This window comes from Capsicum annuum, chromosome 10, assembly GCF_002878395.1.
Source record: "Capsicum annuum cultivar UCD-10X-F1 chromosome 10, UCD10Xv1.1, whole genome shotgun sequence".
Lineage (NCBI taxonomy): Eukaryota > Viridiplantae > Streptophyta > Magnoliopsida > Solanales > Solanaceae > Capsicum > Capsicum annuum.
Genome location: NC_061120.1, coordinates 180,246,960 through 180,265,802, shown reverse-complemented (window position 1 = coordinate 180,265,802; position 18,843 = coordinate 180,246,960). Strand labels below are relative to the sequence as shown.

At 36.6% G+C, this 18,843-nt stretch overlaps 1 protein-coding gene and 1 non-coding gene across 2 annotated transcripts; one reads left to right on the top strand and one right to left on the bottom strand.

Moving 5' to 3' along the window:
- Window positions 1-5,567: 5,567 nt before the first annotated feature.
- On the bottom strand, window positions 5,568-5,996 carry LOC124887842. Its single transcript, XM_047397759.1, has one exon. The coding sequence runs from the start codon at window positions 5,994-5,996 to the stop codon at window positions 5,568-5,570; it is 429 nt and encodes a 142-aa protein (XP_047253715.1).
- A 4,241-nt stretch (window positions 5,997-10,237) lies between these two features.
- Window positions 10,238-10,345, top strand: LOC124888234. Its single transcript, XR_007046365.1, has one exon. It is a non-coding gene; the product is annotated as a small nucleolar RNA R71 (small nucleolar RNA).
- Window positions 10,346-18,843: the final 8,498 nt, after the last annotated feature.

Below are 18,843 nucleotides of genomic sequence, written 5' to 3'. Positions count from 1 at the left end.
TGAGTCCACGTTATATAGGCCTGTATAAGATCACTCGAAGGTTTGGACACATTGCATATAAATTAGAGCTACCCCAAGAGCTCTCATCAGTACATCTGATATTTCATGTGTCAATACTTCGAAAGTGCATCAGAGATCCATCACATATCACTTCTACTGAGGATGTGCAAGTTACGGAAGATCTTACCTATGAGGAAGTGCCTATTGCTATTCTAGATCGCCAAATTAAGAAGATGAGAAATAAAGAGATAGCATTTATGAAAGTACGTTGGAGAAATTGTCAAAGGGAAGAGATTACATGGGAAGCTGGGGAAGCAATGAAATCTAAGTACCCTCATTTGTTCAAACATGAAGAGGAAGTTCAAGAAACGGAGTTAGAATATTAACAAGTAAGTTTTTTTTATATATGCATAGTATTTATGTGATGATGTGAATATTAATGATGGACTTGAACTTGTTTCGGTTGAATAACTACGCTAACATTCGAGGACGAATGTCCTAAAGGGGGGAAGGATGTAACACCCCATATTCAAGTACTTGTATTGGCGTATTCAAGTATGTGTATTGGTCTTATTTATATAGAATCAATTTATTTTATTTTATTTTATTTATACCGGAATTTTCCCTTCGATAGTTCTATGCGAAGGTTATTGAATAAGCTTTCCAATGATATAAAGATTTCCAAAAATAGATAGGTTTCGGATATAATCGAGCACGTTCGAAACTATAAAATAGTTGCCGGGATATTTGGGAATAGTAAATGTGCAGGAAAATTTCCTGCACACAAACTACTGAGGCCAGCTGAATTTTTGGGTCAACTTCGAATGATCATAACTCCCTTAATATAATGAACTGGGAGAACTGAGACCTATGAAAATAAATATCTTTGAGTATTCTTTCCAATTCAATTGGTTTCATCCAAATCCAACATCTGAGTAAGGATTTATACTCGTTTTACTTAAGCCTATCAAAACAAATTTTTAGGGTCAACTTCAAATGACCACAAATCCTTGTATAGGACGAACTGGGTGGCCTAATTTATATGAAATGAAATACCTTTGAATTATCCTTCCAACGATACTAATTTTACCCAAATCTAATATCGTATCAAAGAGTTATGGTCGATCTACTTTAGCTTATCAAAACAGTCTACCAAAGGACAGATTTGACATTATTTAAATTTTAAAGCCATTTTGGTCATTTTCTATTATATTATGGACGGGAATATGTGTATATATACATGTATATGAGTTCAAAAACTTATTTTCATCATCCATCATTGAGAAAGAACAAACCCTAGACAAATTTGACCTTTAAATTGCTTTTGATTCAACCGTAGAAATTCCAAAGTAATCCGATAACTGCGTTTGTCATCTCGAGAGCTTCGAACGACTCCTATAATTTGTGCAAACAGGATTGAATAATCAAGAGGATAATTCTAAGGTATGAATATTGTTTGCCTTTATTCTTTTCCATATGTATATGTGTGATAGAGGATTATATGTATTGGTTGTTATTGAAAGGTGATGGAAATAGGGTTATGGACTATTTTCCATGGTTTGGTTTTATTGAATTGTGGAAGGTGGATATGGTAATTGAGTTATGGAAGGTGGATATGGTGATATACTATTGAATTGATGATTATTTATGTCTATGGCTCAATTTGGTTTAATGGATGGGTTGGAAGGATAAATGAATCCAAACTTGATATTGGAGGATTTTGTATGAATATGCATGGCATGTGAATGTAATTGGAGTATAAGAAGGTTAAAGTGACACCCTTTATGGTGTAATTAAGGCTTACTACTTAACCACTAGTTTGGTGAATTCAAATAATTGAATTGTGATGTTTGGTTGCTAATACTAGATTGCTATATATGTTCATTGTAGATAAGTAATCCAAAAAGACGGGAAGTCCATTTGGGACTAGTATTGAAGGTTGACAGTCAGGTATGTAAAGCATACGCTATACCATATCTTTGGCATAAAAGTGAACAATTGTTCTATTAAGAAAGTTTCCAAAGTTATTCAATAACATGTTATCCATAATGGTTTTGTATGATGTCCTACATTATCAATGAACTTGTTTCCACCCTACAAGATGTCAAGACATTCCAATACTTGCTTGTTTTCCAAATCTTACATGTTTATTGCACTAATGAATGTCAGAAGGTATCCGGTTACTCAAACAAGATCCATGTGCTATTAATGACTCCAAAATGTTTCATTGATATACCAATAAGTTCCTACTTCATTGTTATGGCATTGATGACTCCAAAACACTTCATTGATGTGCCAATGAGTTCTTACTTCATTGTTATTGCATTGATGGTCTATTTATATGTCTCTTATTAATGTATCATTTTTTCAAAGTATCAAAAATGCGATGGCGACCGAAATAACAATCTCAAAGATTAATTGAACTAAGTGATGGAAGTTATCTCTTATCGGGTGGTATCCCAGGGGCATAAGTCTATCATGGGTCGATCCCTATTTATGTGTTTATGGGTGGTATCCCAGGGGCATAAGCATATCATGGGTCGATCTCAGTTGATATGTACTGGAGGCAACCTAATGGTCATAGTACAGTACAGTAATGATTACAAAGATGATAAGAACGAAGGTAAAATGATTGAATAAATACAATGTACAAGTTGTCACAAGTTCCAGTAAGTGTGGTCTACTCCTATTACGATTTATTCACTTGTTTCTGATTTCTATTGAGCTCCTATGTCGTATGTGATTATCTACAGTTTTACATACTCAGTACATATTTTGTACTAACGTCCCCCACGGGGGACCTGCATTTTATGCTGCAGGAACAGGTACCTTAGCTCATACACCGTACAAGTAGGAGCCAGGATATCTAACTGCTTTTGGCTTCGAGAATTTCCGTGTCATATCCAGTTATTTTTGGTATTGTATAGAAGTTATTTATATGGCGGGGTATGTCCCAACCTTAGTTAAACTCTGTGTATTGTCTAGAGGCTTTGTAGACCTAAATTACAGTCAAGGTGGTGTTTTGTTAACAGACGTGATGACTCCAACAGCCAAGTATTGTATATACATATATATGTGTGCTCGAGCTTATACAGGTGATTATTTCCTTTTATATGCAACATGATGCTGTCCGAATTTCGGGTTGTCATAGAGGTATGCATGGGAAGTATAAGGTTATGAGCTGGTTCTCCCGGGCCTCCTCGGTTACGGGTGCCAGTCCACCCCAATAAGATTTGAGGCATGACAGGCTCTCACCATCGCACCTGGGTAGTTTTGACTACTTCCTATATTTCGGCCATAACTTTCTCTTTCGATGTCAAATTTTGACGAAATGGGCATCGATGGAAAGCTTATTCAATTTCTCCTTAAAAAAATGAAAAATGTTAAAAATTCTACATGTACAAAAGTTGATTCATCTTGCAAAGCAAGTTTCTAACATTCTTGGGGCGATTTCAAGCTAGGTAAAGTACGGGGTATTACTCTTCGCATCCACAAAGGGTGTACCTAGCAGCTCATTAATAGTATTAGCAGATAAAGTGATCACATGACCACATACCTCAACCTCAGAGTCTTTTGGGTTCCAATTCACATAGAATTCCCTCAGTAAGCTTAACTTGTATTCAGCTGGGTTCTCAAATAGGAAATTCATGTGTTTCAACTCTATTCTTCACACCATAGATGGATATTATTTCATCAGGCTTGCCCTATTAATGAATTGATCGGCTGAATATTTCAACTCTTTATGCTGCGAATACCATTTTCTCACTACTTCAACCACAACCTTGGTCCCGAACCTCCTTTGACCCCTAGGAACATGTGGGGCTGAGGGCATACGATAGCTTGGCAGCTCCTCTTATGCTTGGGCTCAGACGTACCAGCTATATTCTCCCATTGCTTCATTGTTGATGGCTACTCGACATTGTACCTATCAAACATAACAACCCACAAACACATAAAGCAAACACCTTCGGAACTAGCAACCACTAAGTGTGAAATTTACGCCATACTTGGTTGCTAGCATAGGTTCATAAAAGAGGGACTCAAGGTACTCAGATTTCCCTTGTTCAACACAATTACCATTATCAATGTTCTAGCATCAAACAAAAATTTCATCTCAAGGATATGGCAGTTTAAATAAATCTCATCATGCTAACCTAGTGACTACTAACTTGTATAGAGAAAATATGGATTCATTATTATATTACCTCTCTTTAACACTTTTACCTATGCTCCTTCATATGTCAACCCTGATCTCACGTCAATAGCACCCAATTAAGAAATAGCTATTACTAAGGTAGTGTAAGATTGATATCCACCCCACACTTAGTAGCTATTATGTTGTGAATCAAGCACATCCTAAATCATTGAAATTCAACACATGGTGCAGCAAAACACTCAATTATCTATCAATTTAGATCTCAGACCCTTAGTGTAACCAAATCAGTTAAATCAAGAATCCCATTTCATAGTACATTAGCTTCCCACCTGAGAAAGAGCAAACCAACAACAATAATATCTCACCATCACCCCCTAATATTCTCCAACTAGTTTGAATTAACATTCAATGAAAGTTTAAATAATTTGAACCCAAAATATTGGACACATAACTTTAATTCAAGCTAATTTTTATATCACAAATTTTAATAAAACCAACTTATGGCATCATGTAGAGCACTTGGATCCATAAGAGTAAAAATAACAAACTTACCTTGGTCTTAGTTGAAAGGATGAGGATGAAGTTGAATCTTGTTGTTATTGCCAAGAAAGGACAAGACTTCTAAAAGGAGAAAATTTAGGGTTTTGGAAAAAATGAGGCGGTGCGGCTAGGGTTTAGGGAGTGGGGGGAAAATGAGTGAGGTGAGGTATTTATAGTGGGGGTAAATTAGGTTTAACTTTTTACCGATGGATGCAGATGAAGCGACGCGACAGAAATTACATTGAAGAATCGATGCGATGCTTTGAGTCCACGTCGTCACACTAGAAGTTACCTCAAGTAATTATTCTAAGTGTTACCTGGATGAAAACTGACGTGACACGATGGGTAACGCATTGTAGGACTAACGCGACGCGTTGACATCACGTTAGTTTACTAGAAATAGCCTTAGAAAATTTTTCTAAGTGTGGGCATGATGGACATTGACGTGACGCATCAAGATAGCATTGATCCACTGGAAATTGCATCCAAAAAATTTTCTAAGGCTAAATTTTCCATATTTTACCCCTTACCTTTTTCTCACACCATGTATCACCTATTTACTTACTAAAAGGTCAATGTTCACCCTCTTCTCATCTTTTCTATCTCTATCAAGTTTCTCATTTCTGCACATCAACCAAAAATAACAAAATCATGTAAGAAAAAAATGGGTTACCTCCCACCCAGTGCCTTATTTTTGGTCGTGGCACGACTTATCTTTTTGTCCTTAACAACTAAAAAGTAAAATACCTATTACATTATATTTGTGGGTTTCCTCCCACACAATGACTTATTTTACTTCGTGGCACGACTTAGCTCAGTGTCACTCCTCAGCAAAAGTGATGAACACGTTGTGCTTATCTCCATGATCAGCCTAGTAATGCTTCACACATTGTCCATTCACCAGAAACTTCTCAGCTTTCTCCTTGTTCCATAATTCAATCACTGTATGAGGTGTCATTTGTACTACTTCGAAAGGCCCAGACCACTTAGACCGTAATTTGCCTGAAAACAACTTTAATCCCCAATTAAATAGCAAAACAAATTGTCTGGGTCTAAACACTCTATCTTGAATCTGTCTATCGTGCCACCTCTTAGTTTTCTCCTTGTAAAGATTTGCGTTATCATAAGAATCGAGACGAAATTCATCTAATTCAATGAGCTGCAACAATCTCTTTTCTCCTGTGGCTTTCATCTCAAAATTGAACTTTTTAACAACCCAATAAGCTTGATGCTCAAGCTCAATAGGTAAATGACATGCTTTCCCATAAACTAAATGATATGGGAAAGTACCAATAGGCATATTATACGGTGTTTGGTATGCCTATAATGCATCATTTAACTTCTCGGCCCAATCCTTTCGTTGCCCATTAACAGTCTACTGTAGTATTTGTTTAATCTTCTGGTTAGAGACCTCAACTTGTCTACTTGTTTATGGATGATACGCAATGGACACCTTATTCTTAACACCATATTTAGCTAAAAGAGTCTTGAACCAAGTGTTAATAAAGTGCGTACCTCCATCACTGATTATAGCTCTTGAAGTACCAAACTTGGAAAATATTTGCTTCTTCACGAAACTCAGCACTACTCTTGATCATTAGTAGGACAAGCTGCAACTTCCACCCATTTAGATACGTAATCAAGTGCCACTATGATGTACAAATTACCATTTGATGGTGGGAATGGTCCCATAAAATCAATCCCCCAAACATCAAATACTTCTACTTTAAGGATATTGTTCAGGGGCATCTCATGATGCCTTGAAATCGTTCCCAACCTTTTCATTGATCACAACTCCTTACAAAAGCTATTGCATATCAAAACAATGTTGGCCAAAAAAAGTCGGATTGCAACATTTTTCTTGAGGTTCTTTCACCCCAATGATGTCCACCATAAGGGGATGAATGACACTTTTGTAGTACTTGTGCAAATTCAAATTGCAAAATGTATTTTTGTATAATACCATCCGGGCCTTACTTGAAAAGATAAGGCTCATCCCATATAAAAGCACGAGAATCATAAAGCAATTTCTTCCTCTATTGAATTGTACTTTCAGGAAGATAAAATCTACTTGCCAACAAATTTACAATGTCCGCATACTAAGGAACTTTACACTTCTTTATAGACAATAATTTATCATTTGGAAACTCTTCCCGAATGCAGAGAGGGTTATCAATAACATGATTATGAGTTTCTAACCTTGAAAAATGGTCTGCAACTTGATTTTCTGCTCCTTTACGATCACGAAACTCTAAGTCAAACTCTTGTAATAACAAAATCCACCTGATTAACCTAGGCTTTGCATTCTTTTTATTGAAGAGATATTTGATGGATGCATAGTCTGTGTGAATAATAGCCTTTGTGCCCACCAAGTATGCTTTAAATTTATCAAATGCATACACCACTGTATAATTTATTTGGGCATCTTTCAAGACTTTACTAGCATAGTAAATAACGCGAAATACCTTTTTTTTTCTTTGCCCCAAAACATTTCCTACAACCATGTCACTAGCATCACACATCAATTCAAACGAAAATTCCCAATCCAGAGAAATCAAAATAGGTTCTTCAATCAGCTTCTTTTTTAGCTTCTCAAATGCTTCTTTACAATTTGCCCCAAAATTGAACTTGGCCTTTTTTTCTAACAGTTTGCACATCGGGCTTGAGATCTTTGAGAAATCCTGAATAAAATGCCTGTAGAAACCAGCATGCCCCAGGAAAATTCACACTCCTTTCACTATAACTGGGTGAGGCAACTTTTCAATCACTTCAATTTATGCCCGATCTACCTCAAGTCCTCTGCATGACACTTTGTGGCCAAAGACAATTCCTTTCTTTACCAAAAAGTTGCACTTCTCCCAGTTCAGCACCAAATTTGTCTCTTCACATCGAGCTAGGACTCGATCTAAATTCTGTAAGCATTTATTGAAAGAATCACCGTACACAGAGAAATTTTCCATAAATACCTCTGCAAATTATTCCACCATGTCATAGAAGATTGTCATCATACATCTCTACAATATTGTAAGTGCATTGCAAAGGCCAAAGGGCATACGTCTGAAGGCATAGGTACCATATGGGCAAGTAAAAGTTGTCTTCTCTTAATCCTCAGAAACAATGGTGATTTGATTATAGCCTGAGTAGCCATCAATAAAATAGTAATACTCCTGTCCTACCAACCTACCCAGCATCTGATCAATAAATGGAATAGGATAGTGATCCTTTCTTATGGCTTCATTTAGCATCCGATTGTCAATACAAATTCTCCATTCTGTCACCATACGAGTGGCGATTAGATCATTTGCTTTATTAGTAATCACGGTCATCCCACCTTTCTTTGGGATATTGTATTGGGCTTACCCACTTGCTATCTGATATTGGATAAACAATCCCATTACTGAGCCACTTAATGACCTCTTTCCGTACAACGTCTTTCATCACTGGATTCAACCTACGTTGTTGTTGCACTTGTGGCTTAAAACCTTTCTCCATATGTATTTTGTGCATGCAAAAAACTAAATTTATTTTTGTAATATCAGACATTTACCACCCGATCGCCTTCTTCCTCCTTTTCAAACTGTCATTGCTTCTTGTACCTGCATATCAGATAATCCTGTAGACAAAATAACAGGCAAGGTATCATTATCACCAAGGTAAACATATTTCAAGTGAGTAGAAAGAACCTTAAGCTCTAATTTTGCAGCTTTATCAATTGAAGCTTTGGGGGATGGACTAATTGGCCTATTCAATGGCTCAAAAAGAAATTTTCTTATTTCAATGAGCGCCGAATTCATGACTTGGACTAATGACAATGATTCTACGTCTCCATATAGATCATGACCTACCAAAGCTCTCTCTAAGGGATCATCTGACAATAGCAGCCTCTGATTAGATTCAAGATTGATAACAGATATAGCCGACAACTCCTCATAAATAGCTGGCAATTTTATCTTTTTATACACATCAAAAACCTCCACTTTATCATGCGCTTTCATTGTCATTTTTCCTACCACTACATCAATTAATGATTATCCTGTTGCTAAGAAAGGTCGTCTCGAAATAAATGAAAAAACAGGATCAGCTTCGAAGTTAAGAATTACAAAATCCACCGAAAAGATTAAGGATCCCACTTGCACTAAGAAATCTTCAATAATACCATCAAGCCTGGAAAGGGACCTATCTGCTAACTACAAAACAATAGTAGTAGGTTTAGGACTCCCAAGACCCATCTTTTGGTACCACGATGTGGGCATAAGATTGATGCTAGCTCCCAAATGTCACAATCCACGCGCACTAATGGTCTGTCCAATGGTAATCTGCAAAGTGAAACTACCTAGATCCTTCAGCTTTGTGGGTAATTTGTTTTGAATCTTTGATGTGCACTCCTCAGTAAGTGCAACTGTAGCATATTCAGTCAATCGATTCTTATTTACAACTATATCCTTTAAGTATTTTGCATATTTTGGCACACTCTGCAGAATGCCAACAAGAGGCAAATTTACATGAACTTGCTTTAAAAGTTCTAAGAACTTCTTATAACTCACCTCCTCTTGATGCTTCCTTGCCCTTTGAGGAAAGGGTAAGGGGAGAGTCTTCTTCTACATATGAATTCATTACTTTTTGCTTTTTTTCTTGACTTTTTTCTCTGCATTGTCTTTAGAACTATCATCAATGATTGTGGGTCTCACTTGGTCTTGAACTATATCCTTGGTTTGTTTCCTACTTTTTGTTGTAACCATATTCACATGGTTAGGATTTGTCTTTGTATCGCTAGGTAATGCTATTTGAGGTCTTTTATTCTGTGCTCCTACAATTTAACCCAGTTGCAACTCTAGATTTATAGTAAGCAATTGTTGTCTCTTTAACTCCGTTGCAAACTTTGCTTGTTTAGTCTTTATTTCTGCTGTAAACTGTGCCTGTTGAGTCATAAACTGCTTCATTAACTCCTCTATATTTCTGTCTTGAGTAGTTGCCTGAATATTTTGAGCTGGCTATTGATTTGGTTGCACTGGTCCCTTGAACTGGTTTGCATTTTGCGCCTGATTTTCACTCCATGAGAAAATAGGATGGTTTCTCCAATTGGGATTAAATGTGTTACCAAAAATTTGCTATCCTTGACAATTTATATTTCCTACGTAGTTGACAAAATCCGGATTAGCTGTACAAACATCTTCTACATGCTCACCACTTCCATAAATCTCACACTAAGAATTCATTATTTGGACTGCATTAGCTGTGGTTGCTGTTTGTGTAACTCCCAACTTTATGTTATTAAGCTGAGTAATCATATGATTTTACCTAGCTGCAATCTGTGCTTGTAATGTAGTGAATTGGTCTACCTCCAATACCTCTGCAACCTTCCTAGGAGTACTCCTTGAATCACCATGCCAGTCAGGGTTCCTTTGTGAAGTCCGATTCACCAGTGTGTATAATTCTTCATACATCTTCTCAAAATCATATCCACCTACTGCTGAATCTAAGAGAATCTTTGTGTGTGGCTCCAATCCCTCAATAAAAGTATGAACAAGAACATCATTGGACTAATGATGGTGAGGGCAATTTTTGAGCATACCCTTAAATCTATCCCAAGTTTAGAAGAGATTCTCTTCTTTTTTTCTTTCAGAAACTCAAGATCTCACTCCTCAAGCGTACAGTCTTCATAGATGGAAAGAATCAAATAAGGAACTTCTGAGCTAGATCTTCCTATGAAGTAATGGAGAGTGGTGGTTCAGCATATAACCACCTTTTTGCTTCCCCCATTAGAGAAAAAGGAAAGAACGTCAATCTGACATAATCAGAACTCACCTCTTTAGGAATGTAAGTATCGCTTATTTTCAAGAAGGTCTGTATGTGCTGCTGTGGACCTTCGTATGAAAGGCCAAGGAATTGCCCCGCTGAATTCAACAATTGCACCATATTCTTCTTCAATTCAAATTGACCACATGGTTCTGGCTTGTGAATACTATTTGTCACATGGTTTGTGAGTGGGATTTCCACTTCACGAATAGGTCTAGCAGCTAGTTGAGTATGAACAATTGGAATAATTAGAGGTGGGACATTTCTGGTATTTGAATCAACTAGTTCATTTCTTTATTCAGCCATTCTTCGCCTTTGTTGAAAGATCTGTTCTGGTTCTGCAAAAGGCTCTACCAATTCTTTATCTCTCGCCAGTCCTTTATTCAGCTATGCCTGCAAAAATTCAGCCATTAAGATCAAGTTGTTAACACTTAAACTTAATATCAAAAACAAAAAATTTAGCAATTTACTAATTATATTAGTCCCCAGTAATGACGCCAAAAGGTTGTTGCAACTCAGACGCACACGTAAGTGCACGTGGTCGTACAAGTAATATAGTGATTTAGATAATCAGATATCGTTCCCGCGAGGACTAAGCAACTAGAAATTTAGCCAACTTTTAGTTTTAGACAATGAATAGTAAGTGTTGTAAAGTATCCATATGGTTTTGAAATTAAGAATAAAAATTTAAATTATTAACTAAGAAATAAAAGTTTATTACTAGTGCGAAGCAAGCAATGGTTGTAAACAGTAATGATAAGAATTCCAGGGTTGAGGCTTTTTGAACAATCATACAAATCGCTATTCTATTAGTATTCTAATTGGTAATCGGGTTGTTGGTTCGCAAGGTTTAGGCTATGATCTTGGTCTCCCAACCTCAAATCTTCTATCTATTGAATATTGCAGCTACAACTCCCGCAGATATACAACAATTCTTCTAGATTCATAAAGTTATCTTCTTGCAATTGAACCAAACAAGGTGTCTAGGTATATCCCTATCCTAGATGCTAATTTACACCCCTTATTTTATAAAAAGGCAAGAACCTTGCTTCTTAATTTGTTCGTTCTATCCCACAATTCTCCTCCCGGATCCATATAGATATATAAATTTATTCTAATGGTGGCCACTCATCAGAATAGTAAGCTCAAGAAATTAAGAACAACCCAGATGATAATCCTAAAAGAAACTACTATAAAGAATATCAAAGAGAAATCATGTTCTTGACCGCAACCCCAGAACAAAGGTATTTAGCCACTTATGTTTAAATTAAACATCAAAAATAAGTAATTAATCATACCCAAAATTAATCTTAAAGTAAGAAAGTTCAAAAGAAATAATAAGAACCCTAAAAGAAAGAATTCTATGCTTTTCCACCGCTGCTATGCTTGCCAAAAGTGTTTGAAATTGTGCTCACATGTTTAGAATTCTATAGAACTGAACTGAATTCTAAACTGAGACTAAAACTGAGACTATGGGAGGTAATCATCTAACCGACATGCCCTAAATCCAAGTTGATAGGGGTCCAATCCATGACCCCAGTTGGAAGGGTGCTAATACCGTGCCACGGTTACTAACACTGGAAAACTAGGATGCCAAGCCTAACTGATGGGTGACACCTGGACGGAGTCAAGCCTAATCTAACGGGTGATCCCTGGGAGGTAGTCAAGCCTAGTCTGACGGGTGACTCCTCATCCTTTGATAGCTACACAATACTGGAGTATAAGGACTGCTTCTAAAGATTCTGCCTCTCTGACAGGGAAGCCATCATCCCTGCACTCGCTCGGTGCTAAATCCTACTCCCAACTGAAAGAAATTGAACTGAGTATACAAAACTGGACTGGACTGATACTGAGTTTTTTTGAGTTTTTGTGAGTTCTGTAACTGACTAGATTCTACTAATTGGGAAATGACTAATACTATTCTGTAACTGACACTGGCTCTAGGTACACAACTAAATTATCGGGTATTAAATACCCCCAGGACTCGATAGCATAAAAAGAAAGACATATCATGAACATAAAGCCATAACAATACTTGCTTGCTAACAATGCACTCATTTAGGCATTTTGTCAAACACTTGATATACATGAACTTATGCATAAATGGGATCACATAATAACATGTCATGCTTTCACTAGTCGAATCACATAAGCATTTCATCAAACACTTGTAGGGATTAATCTTGTACATAATTGGGACCACATAATAATATGTTATGATTCCACTATTTACTTCTCATAGGTAATGTAGCAAATACTTGGGGAGCATGAATTATTTACATGATAATGGTCAACACATGAACATCATAATTAACTACTAAATTTAAATTTCAAGGGTTTAGCATGCAATTTATATATTCCATCACATAACTATCTTAATTTCATGAAAACTTATAATTAAACATGAATTGGATACCAATTTCCATCATGAACATAAATACATTCAATTCCAAGCATGAAAATCATAAATCATAAATCTTGAAGTTTTAAAAATGGATTCTTGGAGTCTATGGGTGAAAGGGGCCCATAAATGAACACCTAACATACCTTGGATTATTAGTTTTTCAAGACTTTTGAAGGATTTCTTGGGCTATGTTCTTGATTTCTCTAACTAGAATTTTTGACTCTTGAGAGAGAATGTTTTAAATCTTGAGAAAAGTGAGTGAATAATGAGATATTTGGAATGTTTTAAATCTTGAGAAAAGTGAGTGAATAATGAGATATTTGGTTATTTAGGGTATAAATCCCGTGTTTAGGCTGGTTTGGAGTTTTGAGAATTAACCAAATAGCCCCTGAAATTAAATAACGAAACCTGAAAATCCCGATTTTTCCTGCTAGCGCGACGTGGTATACTCGCGCTGGCTCACTTCAAAGTGGACAACTGGGAACTGGGCTGATGGCGCGATGCTTCACTGGATGAAAAACTAGGCCTTGGCGCGACACGCTATTATCGCGGAGCAACACTGGAAAAGTGATAATTAGGAAATTGGCTGGTGGCACGATGTGGTGGTATCACGTTGGCTCACTGAAAAATGACAATTGCCATTTGGACTGCCTCTGTAATTTGCTAAAGTACCAGGTGGTATACTGTTTCACAAAAATGGCTTTAACTCTTCGCCCGGGTATTGGATTTGGGAGAATTTTATACCGTTGGAAGCTGACTGAATTTCCTACATATTGGTGAGCTCTAAACTGAAAAATACTGATTTTTTTGAAAATTTTACTTAGATAACTCATGGACTGATGTTAATTTTTAGCTAGAAAAATATGGGGTATTACAATATCTCCCTCTTGGGAACATTCGTCCTCGAATGAGACTGATTAAGCTGAGGAGCACTGATAGATTGAGTTTACACATTGAACATACACGACTGAAGCAAGACTACCTAATTGAAACTACTGATACGCTGAGTTTACATACTAACCATTCATATCTAATGTATGAATTACATGATTCAACAGATTCATGAATGCTTGACTGGATATATAACGGTAATGGATACAAAGTCTATAACTGTAACTGGACATGGAATTGAGTAAATCTAAGGAAGACTGTCACCTTAACCCAAGAATACTGATGAACCTGAGATCATTTACTAAACATACATGAATGGGAATATGAGAACATGACTGAATCTGAAGCATGATATATGAACTGAATATCATGAACTGAACTAATTTCTTGAATACATATCATGCCATGGAAATGGCCATACGACTGAGATTGGAACGAGAGAGTCAACTTATGAGTACCCGTTACTTCAAGCTAGATCTTATTATGTGAAGAAAAATTGAAAGGTTTAGGACATAAAAGCTCGAGGGTTATAGTGCATCTCCCCCTTGGGACATTATGTTCCCCGAAGAGTGCTGACTTGGTTGAGATACTAAGGAAAACTGAGACGATGTATGGGGTATCTACAAACTAAATCGTGACTGAATACCTAAGATTTGAAATTGAAGCATGATAAATGAACTGGGTTAAACTTGTAACTACTAGGATGCTCTATCTTGGAACAGTTATATTCACAAAACTTCAGATAGTACGACTGGGTGGAAAGATGGGGAAATCGTACGAACTTAACCGCCTGACTACTAAACTGAATTCCTGGCTTTATGGACTAACTCATACTGAAAACTTATACTCAACTGGAGCATCTGTTGACAATCTTTCTATAAACTTCTACTGACTTTAGGGAGCAAGGAAATCTTGGCATGATCTGAATGAGACATCTAAATAAGAAATCACAACATGGCTAGAATTCTGTAATATGAGCACTAATAACTCTACCTATTGAGGTCTGACCTGGACTGAATTCTCCCACTATGTTCAAGCCTACTCAAATCTCTGATATGAATTTAACCACTTGGACATCAACATGACATTCAAGCCTATATTCATAACTACAACCTCGTGTAAACTAGCATGTAACAATATTTTCTTAACATGAAACATTTACTCTCTCCCTTCTAAGCAACTGCTTATCACTACATCATTTCATAAGGAGAGTTCACTAAAGTTTAAAACATAAGGACCTGAAGCATGAATGGCACTATACCAAAATTGACACTTAACTGAGGCCTAAGGAATAGAACATCAATATCCTGGATTTTATCAAGAGATCTAAACTGAGAATATACTTGACGAAATCTGAATTCAGCTGATCATTAGGAGTATAGCATAAGTCATGGAAACTGAGCACACTTTAAGGCATGAGTGCATGAGTCATGAGTTGCATGACCTGAGTTTGGATTTTCTGTATTCATATAACATGATTCATTAGACTGAGAAAACTGGAACTCCTTATACTAGAAATTGTAAGCGTACATGATTTTTGATAACGAGCACAAATAGGAGCTATAATCATAGTGCTGACATGTCTGTGTGAGTAGATATCATGATAGCTGAAGTGCAAAACTTTGCACTGAGGTAAGGACGAGTTGAACATCAACCTTTCCCACTGCTTCTCCACACCTACTGACATTACTAATAAAATATGAAAGTATGACTTGGTTACTTGTTCTACCATCTCTCCCTTATCTTAAATCCATTATTCTAAGTCTATAAACCCATAAATAAATTCTAAATCAAATTGAAACCACTTTACTCTAAATTCTAAGATATGACAATGGTCATAATCACCAAACTCCTTCTGAAGGACTACTCCTGATAATGTAAGGTCCACTTCTAGTACTTCCTTTTGATATATGATTCTTAGCTTTCTATTACCCCAATAATCATCATATAGCAACCTCAACACTGACTAACTTAGAATTCTCAACTTCTCTTTCTACTACTTCATTTTAGAGATTCAAACTTAAATCAACTAAAACTGAGGTACTGCCCCTTCATTTAAGAACTGCTTCATCAAAAAACTGAAATGGAATAACTTTATTACTGAAATTAACTGAAAGAATTTTCTGAAATACTGCAACCAAGCAATTTCTGTATACTCGTCTGGCTGGAATAGATTTACCTACTGAGGTAAGCACTAAGAAATGTTCTGTTAAAATCTTTAGTCTGACTTGAAGTTAACTACTATGCAAGGATTTACAAAAGAAAGAGAAGCTCTTGGATCTAATAAGGCATGAATATGTAAATGAAAGGTTTGTAACATACCAGAAACCATATCAGGAGAACTTTACTGATCTTGTTTGGACTAAAGTGCATAAATCCTATTTTGGCGTTGCCCACTGGTGGCACTGAAAATGGTACCCTACTGGTGTGAGCGACCATCCTGAGATGAAAGATGGTTGGACTGACCCTGTTGGCACAAATCCCTTCCCCTCTGAGCCATTACTCTACACACCCATATCTTGTAGCCTGGCTTAATATAACGCCTCAAATATGATACCCAGAATGCTACATTGTGCTCATGACCCTGAAGGACCACAAGCTAACCCATGACTGATATCTGTACCTATATACTGCATAAAATATTTTAAAATGAGAAAACATGAACTGAAAGACCATAAGGTTCAATACTGAACATAATTTGAATGATATAAGGGTAGTGGAATACCCAAAATAGAACTAAAAATACTGAAGTCTAAAACATGATAGTCTAGAAAGCCTCTAACTGACTGAACTGTCTGAGTAAGGAGCGGATGAGATATATCCCCAACTAAGTCCAACTAATAAACTAATTAATAAGATAATAGGGAATAATCATGTCCTCGAATGATGAAGACTCACTTCTAACTCTAACTGCTAAAATTGGAATCTACTACTGATCTGGAGCTCGTGTCTCTAAACCTATGGTATAAGACACCATAGCGCAAATGCGTCAGTACTTTGAATATACAAGTATGCATGTGAGGTAGGCTGAATACATGGGGTTCATATGAATGAACAATAATAATAACTGACTAGCTATCATGAGCATGAGAATACATGCATGAGACATAACAACTGACACTAATACTGTGATAACATAATTACTGAATCTGAATACTAATAACATGAGTGACTGTATCTGACAGTCCTAAATTTGGTGAAACTATCTGAGTTCCATACTGTGTTTGAGTTGATTGTATCTGTCAGTCCTGAATTCTGAAGAACTATCTAAATTCTTTTACTGAGACTGTGGGAGGTAGTTATCTAACCGATATGCCCCAAATAATGCATTATAGATGAATTGGGGTCCAATCTATGCCTCATAAGAAGGGTGTCAATACTGCACCACTGGTAACGACAACATGTGAGTGACCCTAATATAACAGGTAACTCTAGTGAGAATGATGGGAACCCTTATATAGCAGGCTAAGCCACCTCATCTACCCTCATATAGCAGGCTATGATGTCTTAACCTATGCTGGATACATAGTTCTGGAACTCAAGGATGACTTCTAAGAATCACACCCTCATATAACAGGTGAGTTCCCATTCTTAGGTTCACTTGGTGCTAATTTCTACTCCCATCTGAATAGACATTGAACATAATTTACTGAACTGAACATGGACTGAGTTACTAAATTCCATTGACTGACGAAATATTACTAATATCTGACAACTGACTGAGATCATGATATCGTGGAGATTTCCTGAGTCATAAGACTGTCTGAAGTCTAAGGATTCATAGCTTGACAAAGAGTATCGTGGAAACATGACGTGGCTCTAGGCACACAACTAATATTTCGGGTACAAGTACCCCCAAGACTCGATGGAAGGAAAACTGACCAAGCATAACTTACTTGAACATATAACTAACATTATAATCCATAATACATTTATAGAAACATTCCATAAAAATATATGATAGGCATAACTTGCACATACATTGGGATTTCATGATATCATTCTAGTTGCGCGTTGTTCCTTCATCTAGGCATTTAATCAAACACTTGGTAGACATAGTACATGTAGACAACATTATACAACAATTAATCATCATGATTTATCTCTAATTTCATCATCTAGGGTTTATTCATAGGTTCACATGAATATACATTTATACAAATCAATTCCACATAAAATTGATCACCCAACATGGATTTGAATTCAATTGATCATTCTCAATATAGACAAAACAAACCCAACATGAAATTCATAAAGAAATCCATAAAATTAAACTTAGAAAAGAGATTCATGGGCTTCATGAATGAAAGGAGTCCATGAATGAACACTATGCATCATTGGTTCGTGATTTTAGTGAAGATTGACGAAGGAAATTCTTGATTCTGAATCTTCTATGAAAAGCCCTAGGTTGTTCTTAAGAGGTTTTTGAGAGAAACTAGTATATTTTTGGTGAAAAGTGGCTGAATCACATGTTAAAGGGCTTAAATAGAGGTGGGAAGTTGACCCTTTTAACCCTGGATGCGTTATTTAATTTCAGTAAAAATTTCCCGAATTGAACCCCAGGCGCGATGCGACGCTATCGCACTGTGTCACTGGAATTCGACAATCGAGAAACTGAGGGATGGTGGGACACGGAGCCATCGTGTTGTCCCTTCCTTTGTGACCTAGAACTTTGACGCGACGCGGGGGAGATCACGCTGAGACACTGAAAAGGGATAATTCTGAACTTGGGCCCTGACGCGGTGCCCCATAATCGTGGACCCCTATTCGAATTTTCCAAATGCCATTTTCTCTTGTGGCGCGGTGTGCCACTGACTAATATGGCACTATTTTATGATGGGAACTTAAAATAGTCGTAATTTCTGACCCGGTTATCAGATTCGGGCGAACCTTATACTGATGGAAAGCTTATTGAATTTCCTACGTGACAAAATTAAAAATCTAGAAAATTCCTTGTGGAATAGTCATCATTTAATTTAAAAGCTAATACTAGACATTCTTGAGAAAAAATTAGCTAGGAAAAGTACGGGGTATTACAATATCTCCCATTTGAGAA

Bases quoted from the DNA above. Each gene is read 5' to 3' on its own strand.
- LOC124887842 (XM_047397759.1), bottom strand. From the start codon at position 5,996: ATGCCTATTGGTACTTTCCCATATCATTTAGTTTATGGGAAAGCATGT.